Source organism: Saimiri boliviensis, chromosome 9 (assembly GCF_048565385.1).
Source record: "Saimiri boliviensis isolate mSaiBol1 chromosome 9, mSaiBol1.pri, whole genome shotgun sequence".
Classification (NCBI taxonomy): domain Eukaryota; kingdom Metazoa; phylum Chordata; class Mammalia; order Primates; family Cebidae; genus Saimiri; species Saimiri boliviensis.
Window position 1 is genome coordinate 15,414,761 of NC_133457.1, and position 17,115 is coordinate 15,431,875.

General features: G+C 36.2%; 2 protein-coding genes across 13 annotated transcripts in view; one reads left to right on the plus strand and one right to left on the minus strand.

The window, feature by feature from the left end:
* Nucleotides 1-17,115, plus strand: part of MED12L (mediator complex subunit 12L) — a 361,238-nt gene that overhangs the window by 258,487 nt on the left and 85,636 nt on the right. The gene's annotated exons all lie outside the window — the stretch shown is intronic.
* Nucleotides 5,355-17,115, minus strand: part of P2RY12 (purinergic receptor P2Y12) — a 49,178-nt gene continuing 37,417 nt past the window's right edge. For 2 of the 4 annotated variants that reach the window (XM_003925036.3, XM_010335776.3), the window contains exons 2-3: nt 9,255-9,421; nt 5,357-7,402 (exon numbers count right to left, since the gene is read on the minus strand). In XM_003925036.3, coding sequence (XP_003925085.1) covers nt 6,360-7,388 — 1,029 coding nt within the window. In that variant the 5' untranslated portion in view covers nt 7,389-7,402; nt 9,255-9,421 and the 3' untranslated portion in view covers nt 5,357-6,359. Of the gene's footprint in view, nt 7,403-9,254; nt 16,416-17,115 lie in introns of those variants that run through there. The other 2 variants (XM_074405499.1, XM_074405498.1) reach the window with 2 other exon arrangements.

Here is a 17,115-nt window from a genome sequence, read left to right on the forward strand (position 1 = left end):
ACAACAATCCCCAGGGATTGGTCCTATTTTTAGAGTCGAGAAAAATTGAAATGCAGACATTAAGCCATTTTGCCAAAATCATGCAACCTAAACCTGCTGCAAAGTCACACACTTTGTCTGGTTTCAGAGCCCATGGTTGGAACCTGCCTCACTCTCCTGCCTCCCAGTAAGCCCTAGATAGGGTGACAGTAGAATTGTTTGGCAAATTCTGGAGTTCGTGAGCTGGAAGTTCCTGATGTCGGAGAAGGGAACAGTCAGCCACAAAGTTTAGCGGACTTTTGAAACTTTCTGCCCATGTAAATTGGATCAAAGCAGAGTGATCAGAAAGGAACCAAAGAAGATAAAATGCAAGGTCACAGAAACCAGTCTCTAGCCATAGGAAGAAACTGCTATTTCCATTTGTCGTCTCCTTTGGGATTTCTCAGTTGGATCAAAATTGACCATCCAGTGCCCAGTGCCAATAAATAATATGTGAAAAGATGAGGAAGTATTTGCCTTCATTTAGGATGAAAATTGAAGTGGGAACTCCTATACTTCTTTATTCATAGAAAAGACTTTTACTTCCCATCAAAGTATACCACAGTACTTTCTCAGATTATGTGAAAATTCTATACAAGACTAAAAGTGGTAATAAGAAGCTAAAATAAGTTACACTTTTTATTAATAAATGTAGCAATCTGTTTTTCCTAAATAATATTAGAAAATCTCTAAATGTAACTAGAAATAGGCAATAAATTCACTGCTATTTGAAACGTTTACCATTTCACATTTTTATTATAAAAGGAAATCATATGCTTAAAAATTGAAATACAAACATATAGTAGAAAGTGAAAGTTAATATTCTTATATGTACATACCAATGTGTATGTGTACAAATATATTTACATTTATTTATATATTGGATTTTTGTTTCATTCCATGTTAGTACATGTAGACTGACCTGATTTTTTTTTTAACTTTATTTTAGTTTTAGGGGTACATGTGCTGATTTGCTATGTAGGTAGATTGTGTGTTGTAGGGGTTTGGTGTACAGATTATTTTGTCACCCAAGTAATAAGCATAGTACTGGATAGGTAGCATTTCAGTCCTTACCCTCTCCCACCCACCACCCTCAGCGTAGGCCCTGATGTATGTTGTTTCCTTCTTTGTGTCCCTATGAATTCAATGTTTAGCTCCCACTTAGAGGTGACAACATGTGGTATTTGGTTTCCTGTTCCTGTGTTAGTTTGCTTAGAATAATGGCTTCCAGGTTTATCCATGTTGTTGCAAAGGACACAATCTCTTTCTTTTGCTTGGCTGCATAGTATTCCATGGTGTATATGTACCACATTTTCTTTATCCAGTCTATCAATCATGGGAATGTAGGATGATTCCATGTCTTTGCTGTTTTGAATAGTGCTGTGATGCACATACACATGCATGTGTCTCTATGATAGGACGATGTCTATTCTTTTATGTATATACCCAAACATGTGATGACTGGGTCAAATGGTAATTCTGTTTTAAGTCCTTTGAGAAAAGCCAGACTGCTTTCCTCAGTGGCTGAACCGATTTACTTTCCTACCAGTAGTGTGTAAGTGTTCCCTTCTGTCCACAACCTCACCAGTATTTGTTATTTTTTAACTTTACATAGTAGCCATTCTTACTGGTGTGAGATGGCATCTCATTGTGGTGTTGATCTGTATTTCTCTAGTGACATGCCAATCAAATTTAAAATCAGTTATGCTACACAAATTTACCATAGTTAAGCTGCTACTGATGGGTGTGTAGTTTGTTTGCAATAGTAGTTTTTCTCTATTAAAAACAATGCTATAAGCCAGGTGTGGTGGCTCACACCTATAATCCCAGCACTTTGGGAGGCTGAGGTGTGTGGTCACAAGGTCAGGAGATTGAGACCATCCTGGCCAACATAGTGAAACCCTGTCTACTAAAAATACAAAAATTAGCTGGGAATGGTGGTGCGCACCTGTAGTCCTAGCTACTTGGGAGGCTGAGGAAGGAGAATCGCTTGAACCCGGGAGCTGGAGGTTGCAGTGAGCTGAGATTGTGCCCCTGCACTCCAGCCTGGTGACAGAGCAAGACTCCTTCTCAAACAAACAAACAAACAAACAAGTCGGGTGTGGTGACTTATACCTATAATCCCAGCACTTTGGGAGGCCGATGCGGGTGAATCACAAGGTCAGGAGTTTGAGACCAGCCTGGCCAAGATGGTGAAACCCTATTTCTACTAAAAATACAAAAATTAGCCAGGCATGGTGGTGGGTGCCTGTAATCCTAGCTATTCAGGAGGCTGAGGCAGAGAATTGCTTGAATGCTGGAGGCAGATGTGGCAGTGAGTCAAGATTGTGCCACTTCACTCCAGTCTGGGTGACAGAGTGAGACTCTGTATCAAAAAAACAAAAAAAAACAAAAAACAAACAACAAAAAAAAAACGCCACAAAAACCTTTTAAATTAATTTGTAAGCCTATAGGTGAAAAAGCCATGTCACATAAATATAAATTTATTTGCTTATTGCTGATGTCATATGTTCTTTCATATTTTTTTGCCATTTGTACTTCTCCTGGAAATTGCTTTTTCATGCTCTTGCCCCTTTAAAAGAAAAACAGGCGATTTCTCACTACCTGTTGATTATTAGGTGTGTTTACACATCTTCAGTTCCCACTGGCAGCAGTGTAATCACACCTTTGTTGGCAGTGAACAGTGATCAGCTATTTTCAGTGCAAAGTGGCTGAAATACCTGGATACAAAAAAAAGGGTTAGTTTTTTTACAAAAGGTCCCCCCACCCCCTGTTTTTAAAGTAGTCCAGGGAGAGGGAGATTGATTGATTGATCGATTGATTGATTTATGAGATGGAGTCTCACTATGTCGCCTGGGCTGGAGTGCAGTGGCATGATCTCACCTCACTGTAACCTCCAGGCTCAGGCAATTTTCCTGCCTCAGCCTCCCGAGTTGCTGGGATCACAAGTGTCCGCCACTATGCCCAGCTAATTTTTATATTTTTAGTAGAGTCAGGGCTTCACCATGTTGGCCAGGCTGGTCTCAAACTCCTGGCATCAGGTGATCCACCTGCTTTGGCCTCCCAAAGTGTTGGGATTACAGGCGTGGGCCACTGTGTCAGGCCCCCCTCCCCCTCCTCTTCCTCTCCCCTCCCCCTCCTTCCCCTCCCCCTCCCCCTCCCCCTCCCTTTCCCTCTTCCCCTCCCTCTTCTCCTCCCCTTCCCCCTCCTCTTCCCCTTCCCCTCCCCCTCCTTCTTTCTTCTTTCTTTTCTTCTTTCTACTTTTTTCTTCTTTTTTTTAAAGAATCAGTTAGAAAATACTTAGGTTTTTGTGAGCCATGCAGTCTCCATCATAGCAACTCAGCTCTGTCATAGCATGAAAGCAGCCGTGGATAAAACCCACATAGTTTTGTTCTAATAAAACCTTATTTATGGACATTGCAACTTGAATTTCATATAAATTTCATTTGGCGTGAAATTCTATTCTTTTGATTTTTTTTCTTTACAAACATTTGAAAAGGGGTATACGTGATATTTGATACAAGTATAAAATGTGTAATGATCAAATCAGGGTAATTGGGCATCCCTCACTGCAGGCATTCTTTTCTTTCTGTTAGGAACCACTCTTTGAGTTACTTTGAAATATACAATACATAATTTTAAACTGTAGTCATCCTGCTGTGCTATTGAACAGTAGGTCTTAATCCTTCTTGCTAACTGTATTTTTGTACTCATTTACCAGCCACTCTTTATCCTCTCTTTCCCCATGACTCTCTGGTAACCATCGTTCTACTCCCATAAATATGTACAATTATTATGTATCCATAACAATTACAAACCAAAAAAATGAAAACAAAAGATTTCTAAATCTCAAGCTGTACAAAAATAGGCAGTGGGCTGGGAATTGGTCTGTGGGCTATAGTTTGCCAACACCCTGCTTTAGACCTTTTGTGTAAGAAACCACTGAGAAAAACTGCCAGTAACTGATACCTTTAAGACCTGTAAGCCACTAAGGCTTTGGGCAAGACTACATTTTATTGTCTCATCTTTTGAACTCTTCACATCTTGACCTGAGTCTGCAGAATTTGGCTTCATTTAAAAAAAATAAAGCACCATGAAATGTGGGGTTATGATGTATATTTATATGCCAAAAACTAGAGATAATGGCATGTTTTATGTATAATGAGCATTCCATAAATACTAACTCTCAGACTGTCTTGAATGGGTTTAGTTTGATGTAAGAATATATGATGTCTAAGGTTCTTCAATAAAGAAATCCCAGCAAAGCATGATTTTAGAGTTTTATGTAAAATTTTCATGTATACACACACAAACACACTCACACACACACACACACACACACAGATATATATGTGTATATATGTATATATATATGTGTGTGTGTGTGTGTGTATATATATATTCCCATAAAACAGATAATTCCAAATACTTTGCAGTTATTTTTACTAAAATACCATATTACTATTAGCATTTCTGTTTATTTCCTCTCTTTTGGAAATTGCCATCTCAGTGACAAAGATTTTTTGGGTAGTTGGTGTCCACTCTGCAGTCTCCCAACATCTGCCCTTCAAGACACTGTGAAGTAGTCAGTTTCAATGCATGCTGTACCACTGACTTAGTTGGGTGAAGGGACGAGTCTGCCTTTTATTTTTGTTACATGCAAATTAAGAAGGTTAGATTAGTTGATCTTTAGATTATCTTTCTACCCCAAATATCCTGGTATTCTTATAGAACATACAAATTTATGCATATGATTTTAGAGTGAACTGTATTAGTCTACATAGCAAAGCAAAAATTGCTATTGCTGTTTATCCCAGCAGTGTATAGGGTATATACTGTATGAACTATCTCTGCCTCTCCATTGACACTAAGTGCTTACTTTTAGTGGTGTTAGAGAAGGAAATGTGGCTGCTTGGAAGTAAATAACACTTAGTAGTTAACTGAGTTCAGCTTCGTACTGAAATAGAACTCAGCAGAGGTTGTAGAGGATTTGGAGAAAAGTGATTATTATTAAAATTCAGTGAGCTTTATACAACAATATACCCTTTTATTTCTTCTGGCATTATATTTTGGTATTGATCTCTGTTTCTCCTTCTGTTTGAGAATCACCTCTGTGGATCATATAAGATTGAGATAAGTAATGTAAACTTATTATATGTTTTGTTTACATTAAAATAGCAAATATGCCTTGTGTAGAATTAGACTGCATGTTATAAGTCTGACCTCTTACATTTGAACTTACTGAAATGAGATGTCATCTTCAGAAGAGACTGCACAATAACATGTAATAAAAGTGTTGGCATTAATTCTTTCTTAAATGGATTTGATGTACTTGTATATGGTGAGTCATGGTATCTAATATCTTTGAACAAAGAAATTACAACAAAGAGTGATTTAGAGTTTAATGTAAATTTTTTATACACACCAATACAAGCAAGTAATTGCAAACAGTTCATTCACTTTCTTCTAAGTAGTTACGTTGTGCAATTTTGTAATCATATTTAATTTTTTTCAATAAGGTAAAATGTTCATTAACCCAATTAGCAGCTATTTTCTTGAAGCTAGTTAATAAAGGTAAGTGTCAGTGATGGTATTATTGAAGTTGTAAAAAATTAGTAAAACCAGTTTCTCTAGAATTAAGGAAATGTTTAGTGTTAGAATATCATAAAAGTAACTCTCCTTATTTTAATGACTGATATTTCTTATCTTTATTGTAAAGATCTTCTTTAGATATCTTCTTAATAAACATAAAATTAAGTCCAATCAAATACAGTTTCAGTTAGTTTAAATCCCTTATGTTTTTGTTAAGAATTAAAAGTTAATAGTTACTATTCTTTGTGTATCGCACTTACTTAAATTTTTATAAATATCCCAGTAGGTCATGATTTGGTTAGGGGACTAGAATATATATGTACATTTTAAGTAATCATTTTTGGTAACAAGATTATATCCAATTGATCATTCTCCCTTAGTTGATTATGAAAAAATAAAATTATGAGTATTAATATATTTAAAAAATTACAGAAGATACTATATGATTACTCATTTTGGCAAAACTCTTCAAAACATGAATACTGCATAGTTTTGCATGCCGCATGGCAATTGGATGCCATTTGTTTTACTACTGTACAGCTACAGTTTAGATTATTTTTCTGTATTTTAAGATAGCTTTTCATACTGGAAAGGTAAATGAAAATTGCTTTTGTAATCCTCTGTTACTTGTTTTAAGAGTCATTGTTATTAACTCAGTTGCTTCTTCGTCAGTTAATATTTTTACATAGCGCTTTGCTTTAATGAGTTCTGAACACCGAGAGATTGAAATATTTTCTCAGTTAATTTGTTTACATTGGAGTCTCTTCATTTAGGTCACCACCATGCTGGTTTTTTTCCCTGTTGTTCTGGGATAAAGATGCTGGTGAATTGGGGCACTTCAGCATACTTGTCAAGGAATTTCTGAAGGACTTGCAAAGGAAAAAATAGATGAATGGATCCAGGCATGCATTTAAGGAAGTTAACCACAGAGTGCTCTCTTTCACATAGAACAGAGTATTTTCAGCGGCGCAGTCAAAGACATCCCGGGTTTGGCTCAGGGTGTAAGGAATTCGGGCAAAATGGAAAGGAACGAAACAAATAAAGAATACAGCAATGATAATGAAAACTTTAACGTTCACCTTTTTCCTGGGGACTTTACCTACACCCCTTGTTCTTACATATGACCGGTATAGTTCGTTTGTAATGAGTGTATAACATACAATGACAATTAAGAAATTAATCCAGAAAATGACTTGACAGATGTAATTGACTATTTCATGCCAGACTAGACCAAACTCTGATTTAAGGAAAGAGCATTTCTGCACATTCTTGTCTCTTGGCCGCCTGTTGGTCAGAATCATGTTAGGCAAAGAGAGTAAGAACATGAATGCCCAGATGACAACAGAGAGAATCTTAGCCCCCAAGAGATTTTTGGGGTTGGATGTTTTAAATGGCCTGGTGGTCTTCTGGTAGCGATCGATGGTTATCAGTCCTAGGAATGAAATGCTGATATACATTGTAAAATAAAATATGACGGAGGTAACTTGACACACAAAGGTTCTCAGTGGTCCTGTTCCCAGTTTGGCATCACTAAGAATTTTGAAGGGAAAAGTCAGAATCATAAGAAGATCAGAAATAACTGTGTTCTTGAGAAAAATAATAAAGTTTGATTTACTCCGGATTTGAAAGAAAATCCTCATCGCTAGGCTATTTGTGATGAGTCCGACAAAAAACAGGACGGTGTAGAGCAGTGGGAAGAGGACCTGGGTGATTTTGTAATCTCTGGTGCACAGACTGGTGTTCCCAGGCACAGAGGTGAGGTTGTCGATGGCTTGCATTTCTTCTTTGTTACCTAAAGAACAAGAGAGAGGATGGTTATTTTCAGCCTGAGGTAGTTATTTTTACTGTTATCTCTGTGTGTAATTTTTTGGACATGGCCTTCTCTAAAAGTTGAGGTTTTTCATCTTCATTGTAGTGGTTAGTAGGAACACAGAAAACCGAATCCTAAAATATTCATTGCAGCAAATACTGCATCTCTGCTGAAGAGAAATGATCTGAAGTACAATATGCGAAGTTATGGATGCTTTGTATTTTTTATTTGTTGAATGCTTGCCTCTTAAAGCATATTTTGACTTATGGCTTACTCATATTTATATACAAAAGCTAGAAGAGAAATAATGGGGTTGCGCTTTACTCTTCTCCATCTTCCCCTCCATGCCTTTTAGCTTTTTGGTTTCTATTCACGTTCCCTTTCCCCCACCGTACTTATTCCTGAGCTTCTTTTACTGTAGTACCATCAAAGCATTTGAAAGAGAAATGATAGATAATTGCCTGTTAGAATTATAGAGAAATGATGGATAGTTGTCTAACGTAATAAATAGAGAAATGATAGATAATTGCCTGTTAGAGTTATAGAGGAATGATAGATAGTTGCCTAAAGTAATAAATAGAGAACTGATAGATAATTGCCTAAAGTAATAAAAAGGAGGAATAAATTGGTATCAATTACTCTTGGGAAACTTATTAAATGAATAAAAGACTGAATCAGTAAAAAAACAAACAAAAACCCCTGAACCTTTTATTTTTATATTTGGAAGATATTCCTGTTTCTGTATTGCTTAGTCAGTCATTCAAAAACTGGCCTCACAGAGATTCATTATTCTCCTTCAAATACTTTAACCTATGTATATCTTATTTCTAACTTTGCTCAGTGTGTTTGAAGTTACTGCATACATTTTCTTGAATATCATTCAGTATAAATTTTAAAATAGTAAAAATGTAAGAGACAGAGAGAAATGGCTTATGTATATATGGTCATGAGTTGGCATTCCTCAAAACAGGACATACTTACTAGATTTATGGAGTGTGTAATGGTAGCTAAAATAAAATATATGTTATTACCACAATAGGCAGCTATAAAGAAAACTAACAAGTGACTCGAATATGCTATATGGCATCTACATCTTAGAAATTTGAAGTGACGTTTGTAATCCTTTTATTTCATCAGAGATAAATGAAATTGGTTCTATATAAAATATTCTTAATAATTATGATATATTGAAAGTACAAATAACACATTAAAACAACTTTCATGTAAAATCTATTTAGATAAATGAATGTAGCACTTACATTCCCCAAAATGTCTGCACAATTCTTTTCTGTCTTTAATTACGGAAAGAAAATAATTAAGAATCATGTTGTTACAGTATGGCTTTAATTTTCAACACCTCTCCACCTACTTAGTGCTTTAAAATAATACTAAACAAAACCTAATGTTTTATAATACAAGATCACTGATTTTAACCTTCCTTGCTACTGCTGCAAGGTCTTAGTTCATCCCTCACAGTTTTGGAAATTCAATTTTGTGAATATACATTTTGTATAGTATGTAGGTTATTTAACAAGTATTCTTAACATTGAGAATTTCAGCTCCCTTTATCTGTATTCAAATCTCATTTTATACTTGAGGCAAAGTAACTAAGACCATTTGTATTTTATTCCTACGGTTTGTATAATTTTTCTTAAGAGCTTAACAATTGTCTCTGACATCATTAAATAGACTTGTATTTTAATTTTTATTCCAAATACATGCTTGCATTGATAGTTACTAAGGTTTACAATTTTAAGAGAAACTTGCAAAAATGTACACACACATCAGAGGGTAAATACATCTATTTGTCAAGTACTTAAAGAAATAACATTACCTGATTACTGTGTTATTCTGGAGGATTTGAATGTATCCAGTAAAATAGTAGTTATTGCAGCCTGCAGAGTGGCATCTGGTATTTTCCTTTTAATGTCTTAGTTTAGTTGCCAGACCTTTTTGTGACAGAGAATTTCCTGAGTTTTCATCAGTAAAGTCTTGAGTGTTCTAGAGAGAAATAGAAGGAGAGAAAGAGAGGGCTTCCCAGTCAGAGATTGTCTTCATAGCTGGACTCAAAGCTATGCAGACACTGAATTTCTGTCTGTCCTCTTTTAGGACTTCTGCTTTTATTTCCCGGGAAATGTGGGATGAGGGTGGCTGAGAAGTCACCTTTTAAAAAGCAATTTAAAATCTTGCAGCTTTTTACTGAAACCTTCCGTAGATGATTTATAACTTCAAGTTATGGTTATTTCCTATGCAAATGATAAATCCAACTTGAGATCAAGCCTTGGAAGTCTGCTTCCTGGAGAAGATTTTAAGCTTGCTTTCTTGGGTGGTTAATTTATCTGAAATATATTGTGTACAACACTGTGTGATGTATTTTCTTTTAACAAGTAATTGTGTTAACTCAAAATGCGTGCTGGTTAAGGATGTTAAGTCTCTGGCTCTTTGTTTTTGCCTTGGTTAATAATGTCATTATTTTAAATCTGTGTTTGATTAACTCCTTTGTAGATGAAACAGTTTCCTTCTATTATAAATTAGCAGATTCCAAAATTACATTAGAAAAGCAGTTGTAGCCATTGCCGGGCTTATTATATACAGTGCCCTTCATGCTTTTCTTGAATAGAATTTTAATATAAACAAACTATATTTGTTTCTTTACCTAACTTTGAGTTTTGGGGAAAATATAACATTAAGGCATCCTTGTATCACAAATATATACAGTTCTTTAACTTTGAAACCAAAAGGGCAAATGATACATTCGGGGTGAGATTGAAGGGCAAAGTGTTTTGCTGCTTTAACTTTATGTAACTATTGCTTTGCAGAAACACACACTGCTGGTATCTCAAACTGTGGTGTCCTTCTGTTATGAGTAGAAATCATTTGGGTTGGTACCTTTGCTGTGAATATGTTTTGGTTGTTTCTATTTTGAGTATTTGTGTATCTCTTTACATGTTAAATATCTTCACTGGTTTTCGAAGTGCAGAGCAGCAGCTCAGCATCACTTGGGAACTTGCTAGAAATGCACATTTTGGGGCATCAGCCTAGCTGAGTGAATAAAAAACTCTGGGGTACCCACCCCGCATCTATATTTTAGTGAGCCTTCTGTCGATGGTCAAATATGAGGGCACTCAAATGTGAGGACCACCGATTTAAATGGACATAAGAATTTTATTGCTATTTAGAACTTGAAATGAAGCTATTAATTTCAGTCATTTCAGACATAATCCCCACCTGTTGGTCATCTTTGAGGAATTAGTTTGATATTAAACTCTTAGAAATGATTGTATTGTTATTTTTAAATATGACTGTTGTAAACAGATCTTAGCCTTCCTTATTTGTTGTAGACTCAAAATTATACTTGCTTTTATGCTTATATACTTCAAATAATAATTGTCAAAGTTTAATTAATTTCTTATACTGTTATGAATTACGTCAATTTATTATCTCAACTATTCTCTGAAATAGTGTATCATCCTCATTCTCTGGATGAGGGGAACTGAGGAGCAGAGCAGTGAAGTTAAATGGAGACTCCATTCTGACCTGTGCTGTCTAGTTCTAGCATCTATATTTGTGAATTTTTGTGCCTGAGAATCTTCCCTGTCACATCCTCTCCTCAATTCCTCTCCCATTAAGAGGCCCAGGAGTGAGAGGTGAATTTCATGTGTGGGAGGGCTGTACCTCTTTCAATAAAATAAAGACCATTCTTGCCTTTACAACAAATTGTAAATGCTAAAGCATATTTTTGATGCTTTTTCTAAGACCATCAGATGAAACAAGGCTTATACAAGAAAATCGTGATTATTTTCGACAAATCTACCTGCCATATTAAAGGAAAACTAATTCAAGATACTTAAATCATACTACCTTATTGAGAATTTATATTTCCAAACCTCTAGAAGGGCTATCAGTAGGGATTTGAGGGATGAAAGGAGGGCTTCAGTTCTTGATCTAAATTAACTTGATCTTTTCTCTGATTTTTAACTCACAACCACATACCTATGTACGAACCACCTCTGATAACAGTTTTCCATTGGAGGAAGGCTGCCAGTTAGGCCACTTAATGCTGAATGTGACTAAAATCTTTAAGTGAAAAGTATCTCGGGGTACAGAAGCATATTTTCATATGAATAGAAGCAGAGCAAGTTGATATACTTTAATCTCTCACTTGTAAATAATATCAACACATGTAGTTTGTAGTTGTTTGTGTTACTATTGGGAGCATAGCTAACTTTGGTTGATTTGGTTATTTTGTGTGATTGAGATGAGTTTGAAAAATGAACAGAGTTTTTACTCTTAAGTGGTTTAATTCATTTGTTTATTTTACCAAGTCTGCTAAAGGTAGTAGTCTGCTCATATGAAAAATGTTTGCTTCAAATGAGTTTACTTTGAACCCTGTAGTCTTTTGGAACTGGGCAGGGAAGTAGAGATATAATTATGACATTTGATTAGCTCTTAGGCTGCTTTAGTTCCAGTGGTCTGTGGTTCTAAATGTGGTCATTTCGACGTTAAGGAATATTTTGTTTGAGGGCACGTGTTTTAAAGCAGTGCATAGTTATGGCTGCTACCTTGGCTTTATGCATCGGAATATAGAAATTTAGGTTAGATATACAACAGGTTCCAAAAATAACGAGTCTTGGGCATTGAGGTATTTTGCAAAAAAGAATGCTGTCTTTTGTGACCCAGTTATCTGACATCCCAGTCTTGAGTATTTTGCTTGTAAGTAGAGGACAAGTATATATAAGTATTAGTCATACCGTGGACTATAAGCTGTGTAGAACAAAGATTTCATATACAAATCTAGTTAAAACGGTCTCCTATTTTCTTGATTTACAGAAAATATACTCCACTTTATGTATAGTTACTAATGATTAAAAAAAAAAAGAAACCTCTTAATGTCTTCATTCCTGTAACAGTTTCTTCATCCATGTGCACACCGATTCTTCCTCCCCAGCTCAGAGGCTTATTCCTGATGGCACATTTGTATGAATTTGTTTTATCCCTCCCCAAAAAATGGTCTATTGAAAGATTCAGCTGAAAGAAACGGTGTTATAAGGCATCCTTTAAGAGTTATTTAATAAGCTAAAATTTTTAACTAAATGCATTTATCTCTAAAGACTAGTTTTTATTGCTTTTCTTAGAGACGTGGTAGGTTGCTATGTGAGATTTACTTCAAGATATAGACTGGATTTGCGTTTGAATTAGAGCACACAAAATTAGAGAGTACTGGGAAGTATGAAGTGCCTTATTTTGTTTTATCAGAAAGACAATTACATCTACTTAATCTGTCTTTTATTAGTGTTTGGAAGAAAGGAAGCACATTGAGAGTGAGATCTTTATTCATTTTTCTTTAAGGACATTAGTAATTTTAAAATTCTATGATTATTGGATTATTGCTGAAATATCAGAAAATATGAATAAGATGAAGTGAGAACACCCAGCTCTGCTCATCTCACCATCATTATCACATCTTTATCAACACACACACATTTTGGCAAAATTTCTAATTAGTTATTTTAAATAAATAAACATGAATTAGAGCAGACCTCAGTTCCATTAACTCCATTTCTTCTTTCTAAGGACATTTGGCTCAAGGGACATATTTTAATTTGTGTAGTACAACAAGCCTTCCAGGGTTTTTGGCGTGCATCCTTCTAGTTTCTTCATCTGTTAAGTCTCTGTGAGTGTGAGATAGTATCTGGAGAAAGAAAGTAATTGATCTAAAGGACGAGATCCTTAGGACTCATTTTACAGGGGAGATGACCCATTCAATTCAACAGCAGCAGGTGGACTAGAATAAAAGAGGTAGCCTGACATCTTCTATAATAGACTATCCAGTTGTGCTTTTCGTTGTCAAACAACTGTATCCTTGAGGGAATAAACAAGAGAGTAATTTTTGGATGCTTATCTCAGATTGTTAATATTACTTAAAACTATTAACTTGAGGGTGTTTAAACACCAAGTTGAAAGAGCAGAAATCATTGATACTTTTGAAAATAGCTGGTAAATTTTCTTAGGTTGACTTTATTCTCATTTGCTATAAATTGTTATTTGAAGGCTTATACATTTTCTACTTGTACAAAATACTGATGTAAACAGATCTTGTAGGCTCTTGAAAAATAATACCTTCTGAAGTGCCTCTTCCTGTCCTCTTTGAAGGCTAGTTTAGTAACAGCTATCATGAGTTCCCTGAAAATATTAATGCTAAGAAAGATCTGTCTTTACACCCCATATAGAGCTTGAGCAGTTACTGTTTTCCAGCCAGCTGCATGCTGCTTTTGCTTTTCAGTTTTATCCCCTCATTCTCAACTCATGACTATTTCTTGGCTGAACTCCCTGTGCATATCAAGGCCGATGAACAATTTAAGTTTCTTTAAGTTTCTTCTTCACCTCAAAATTTCTTTGTATTTTCACTAATTTTCCTTTTTTCCTATGGTTAAGTCGAAAGATGTTCCATTCTTTCCTTATTAATCCAGATAAGAGGCCATTGTCTCTTACATCCTTTTTCAGTGATCTATTCTCCAATCTTGATTTCCTCCATGGAAGTTTGTTTATTTGAAAGATAGGTCTGAAACAAGAGTTTGTTGATGATCTTTCATAACTCTCTCTTTCCTCTCAAGCTGCTGTTCTTCATGCCCAACTCCTGGTAAATGTGGGTCACTTCCTTACCCTCACCATTTCATCATCACCTCTTAATTCAACCCCTTGTTTCCTATTGAGCCCCTACCACTTTAGGGAAACTTCTTTTTGGAGGATCTTTTTAGTAAACAAGTCAGAAGTCACGTCCACTGTGATTTCTTGACTTCATTGGACATTGTCAATGGCCCTCTTTCTTATGTGTCCCGTCTCCTGACTTGTGTGACTCCACATTATCATATTATCTTATTAATTATGGAGAATGCACCTGCACTGTTTGATGGCTTATTTACCCCCTTCACCATCTCAGCTCTCTTGGCTCTTCTTTCCTAAACATAACATGGAGGTTTTGCACCCCTCGCAGGACTTGACATATTGTTCTTATCTCTGAGCTGTCATCTCTGTGTTAGGACCTGTATCAAACCAACTACTGCACATTTGCACACTTTTACCTACTCTTCAAATTACTTGAAATTATAGGTAAATTCAAAAGTACCCTGCCCTTATAAAGGATTAATATGTTTTTTTCCCCTCCAGCAGATTTTAACTAGTGGGTGAATCTTGAAGTCCAGTGAGATGCGCATTGACTCCTTGGATTCAGCCCCCTGATCCTTTCCTAACTTCTTAGGTACCTCTTCATTTTGCTTCTTAGGCTTCAGTCACACCACTAAAACTTAGTTCACCCTACAGACTCTTTTACTTTAGCTTTGTCTCTCACATCTCCCCTTCGTTTTTCTCAGCACTTAATCATCAGGTAAAGTTTCGTACAAAACTAATTTTTGTTCTTATCATCATGTCTGCCCTATTCCTTTAGCTATCTGTTCGTTTATTAGTCCACTTATTCTGTATTTAGCGTGTTCAACAAATATGAAATGCTAACTCATTGGCCATTAAGGAGATTATAAAAATGAAACAAAACAGACATGGAGTCTTGCACAAAATTTACACACTAATGAGGAAGACAGACATTAAACAAATACCTAGAAAATAAGTGAATTACACTGTAATAAACCCTCCAGAGTCTACTTCCCCTCCCTACTCCTTCCGTGGGGAGGGTTTCAATAAACCGGAGTGATAGCGTGAGGGAACTGACACGGTATTTATACATAGCATTTCAGCAAGTGAAATTGCAGCTATGAGAGTATTTTAGGTGCAAGGATGAGCAACAGCAAAGGGAAGAAGTGCCCTAGAGTCTTTGTGAAATGCTGAGTAATGCAGCTCGGTGTGGGTGTGGGGGACGTGCAGCAGAGGACTGGAAGCCTAGCATGTGAATGAACAGCAGTGAACACTGTCCAGTATGCTCCTAAGCATTTTGCATACTTTATCTCAGGTTTTCTCACAAAAACCTTACAAGGAAGGGATGTTTCCCCATTTTTCAGAAGAATCGGAGGTTTAGGAAGGTTCATTATTCCAGATCATGGACTTGGCAAGTGGCACAACCAACATGCAGTCAGAGCTCTCCTACCCCAAGCATGGGCTATTACGGATAAATTTGGGGCCATGGTGATCCTGTGCAATTGTGAGGAGCATGTGGCTCTTTCCAGGATGCTTTCTTTCACCACCCCTCTTTGGACTTCTAGGTCTGTAAATACTACTTTTATGACATTGAATTTGTGCTCCTTGAAGACAGGAATCATTCATCCTTGTATTTTCTCAGGGTTCCTAGCATTCTGTCTTGCCTTAAGTAGATATTCTATAAACAGTTATTGAATAAGTTTGCTGAAGTCATCACACTTCTCATAAACATTTACATTAGAACCATTTCATATATGCCTTAACTGAAAACAATTGCCAAAGCATGTGACTGGCACTGCCTTCATGTTTTATAATTTTCTTAGTGCCCTTCTTTTTCCTTCCTAAGGTTTATATGTACACAACCCACCAAACAACAGAAAAAGAAATATACCAGTAATTCTCTGTAGCAACAACGAAAATGAAAAATTAGCAAGCAGCTCAGCTCATTCAGATGTGCAGCCAGCTGTAGGGATATCACTGCTTACATCAGTTGTATCCTATGATTAGGAATATCTTTTGAAAATTTGGAAGAGGTACCAGGATATTAGGTAAGAACAGCTTCTAAAAGAAACTTGCTCCTTGCTGCTGCTTTTTTTTTTTTTTTTTTTTTTTTTTTTTTTTTTTTTTTTTTTTTTAGGCTAGTTTGAACACCTGAAACATTAAGAATCATTTGGGAGTAGGGGATGGAAAGATAGATTGGCAGGGTATATAAATGCTTATTTCTGGTAGTATATAATAAAAAAGGAACTAGTACATTGGGAAGCAGTGGCAAGTGTGTGCCTGAGAAAGACTGACGAAAAGACTGAGAGCCAAGTAACAGAGTTGGAAAACAGGCTCTTTGTTTAAGGCTGCAGAAGCAATATGCTACTTTGTGCAGAGTACACATGTGAAGTACTCCAGATCAAACACTGGACTTCTCCTAGTTTTTGCTCTTTGTTGCCGCCACTACTAATTAGGAACACAGTGCAGTTTGTTTTCTCTGGGAGGAGTTCTTTTCTCATATAAGTGCCTTAGGATAAGATGGATGCTGTTGGGAAGGCCAAGTGCTTGCCACGGGCAAAAATATACAAAGAGTAAGAAAAGGAGGTTTACCAAAGGATAGATCTGGGCATTTTCTAAAAAAATGGAAGATGATAAAATCCAAGAGAGATACTGCCATAGAAAAATTCAGAGCCAGGTACAAGAGAGGGCACATCCTGGACTCTAACTTTGGCTGAAGAATGTGTTCAGTTGTGTGCATATGCTTTCCTTAGGCTGTGACTAAATTTCTTTCCCATGTGTGGAAAAAAAATAGTGCTTGGATTTATTGTGCCTGGGGCGGGGAGTGGGGGGGGTAGCAGTGAGAAGATGGTCCAGAAGGAAAGAGTGGTGATGTCAGAACATGTTTGCATTTTCAGCTCTTTGTCTCACACCTAATGACACTTAGACACCTTATTGTTTTGTCATTTGGAAATAAATATACATGTATCTCACACAGTCATGTTGGAAGTAAATGAAATATATATAGTTTTGTAGAGACGAAGTCTCTCTTTTCCAGGCTGTTCTTGAGC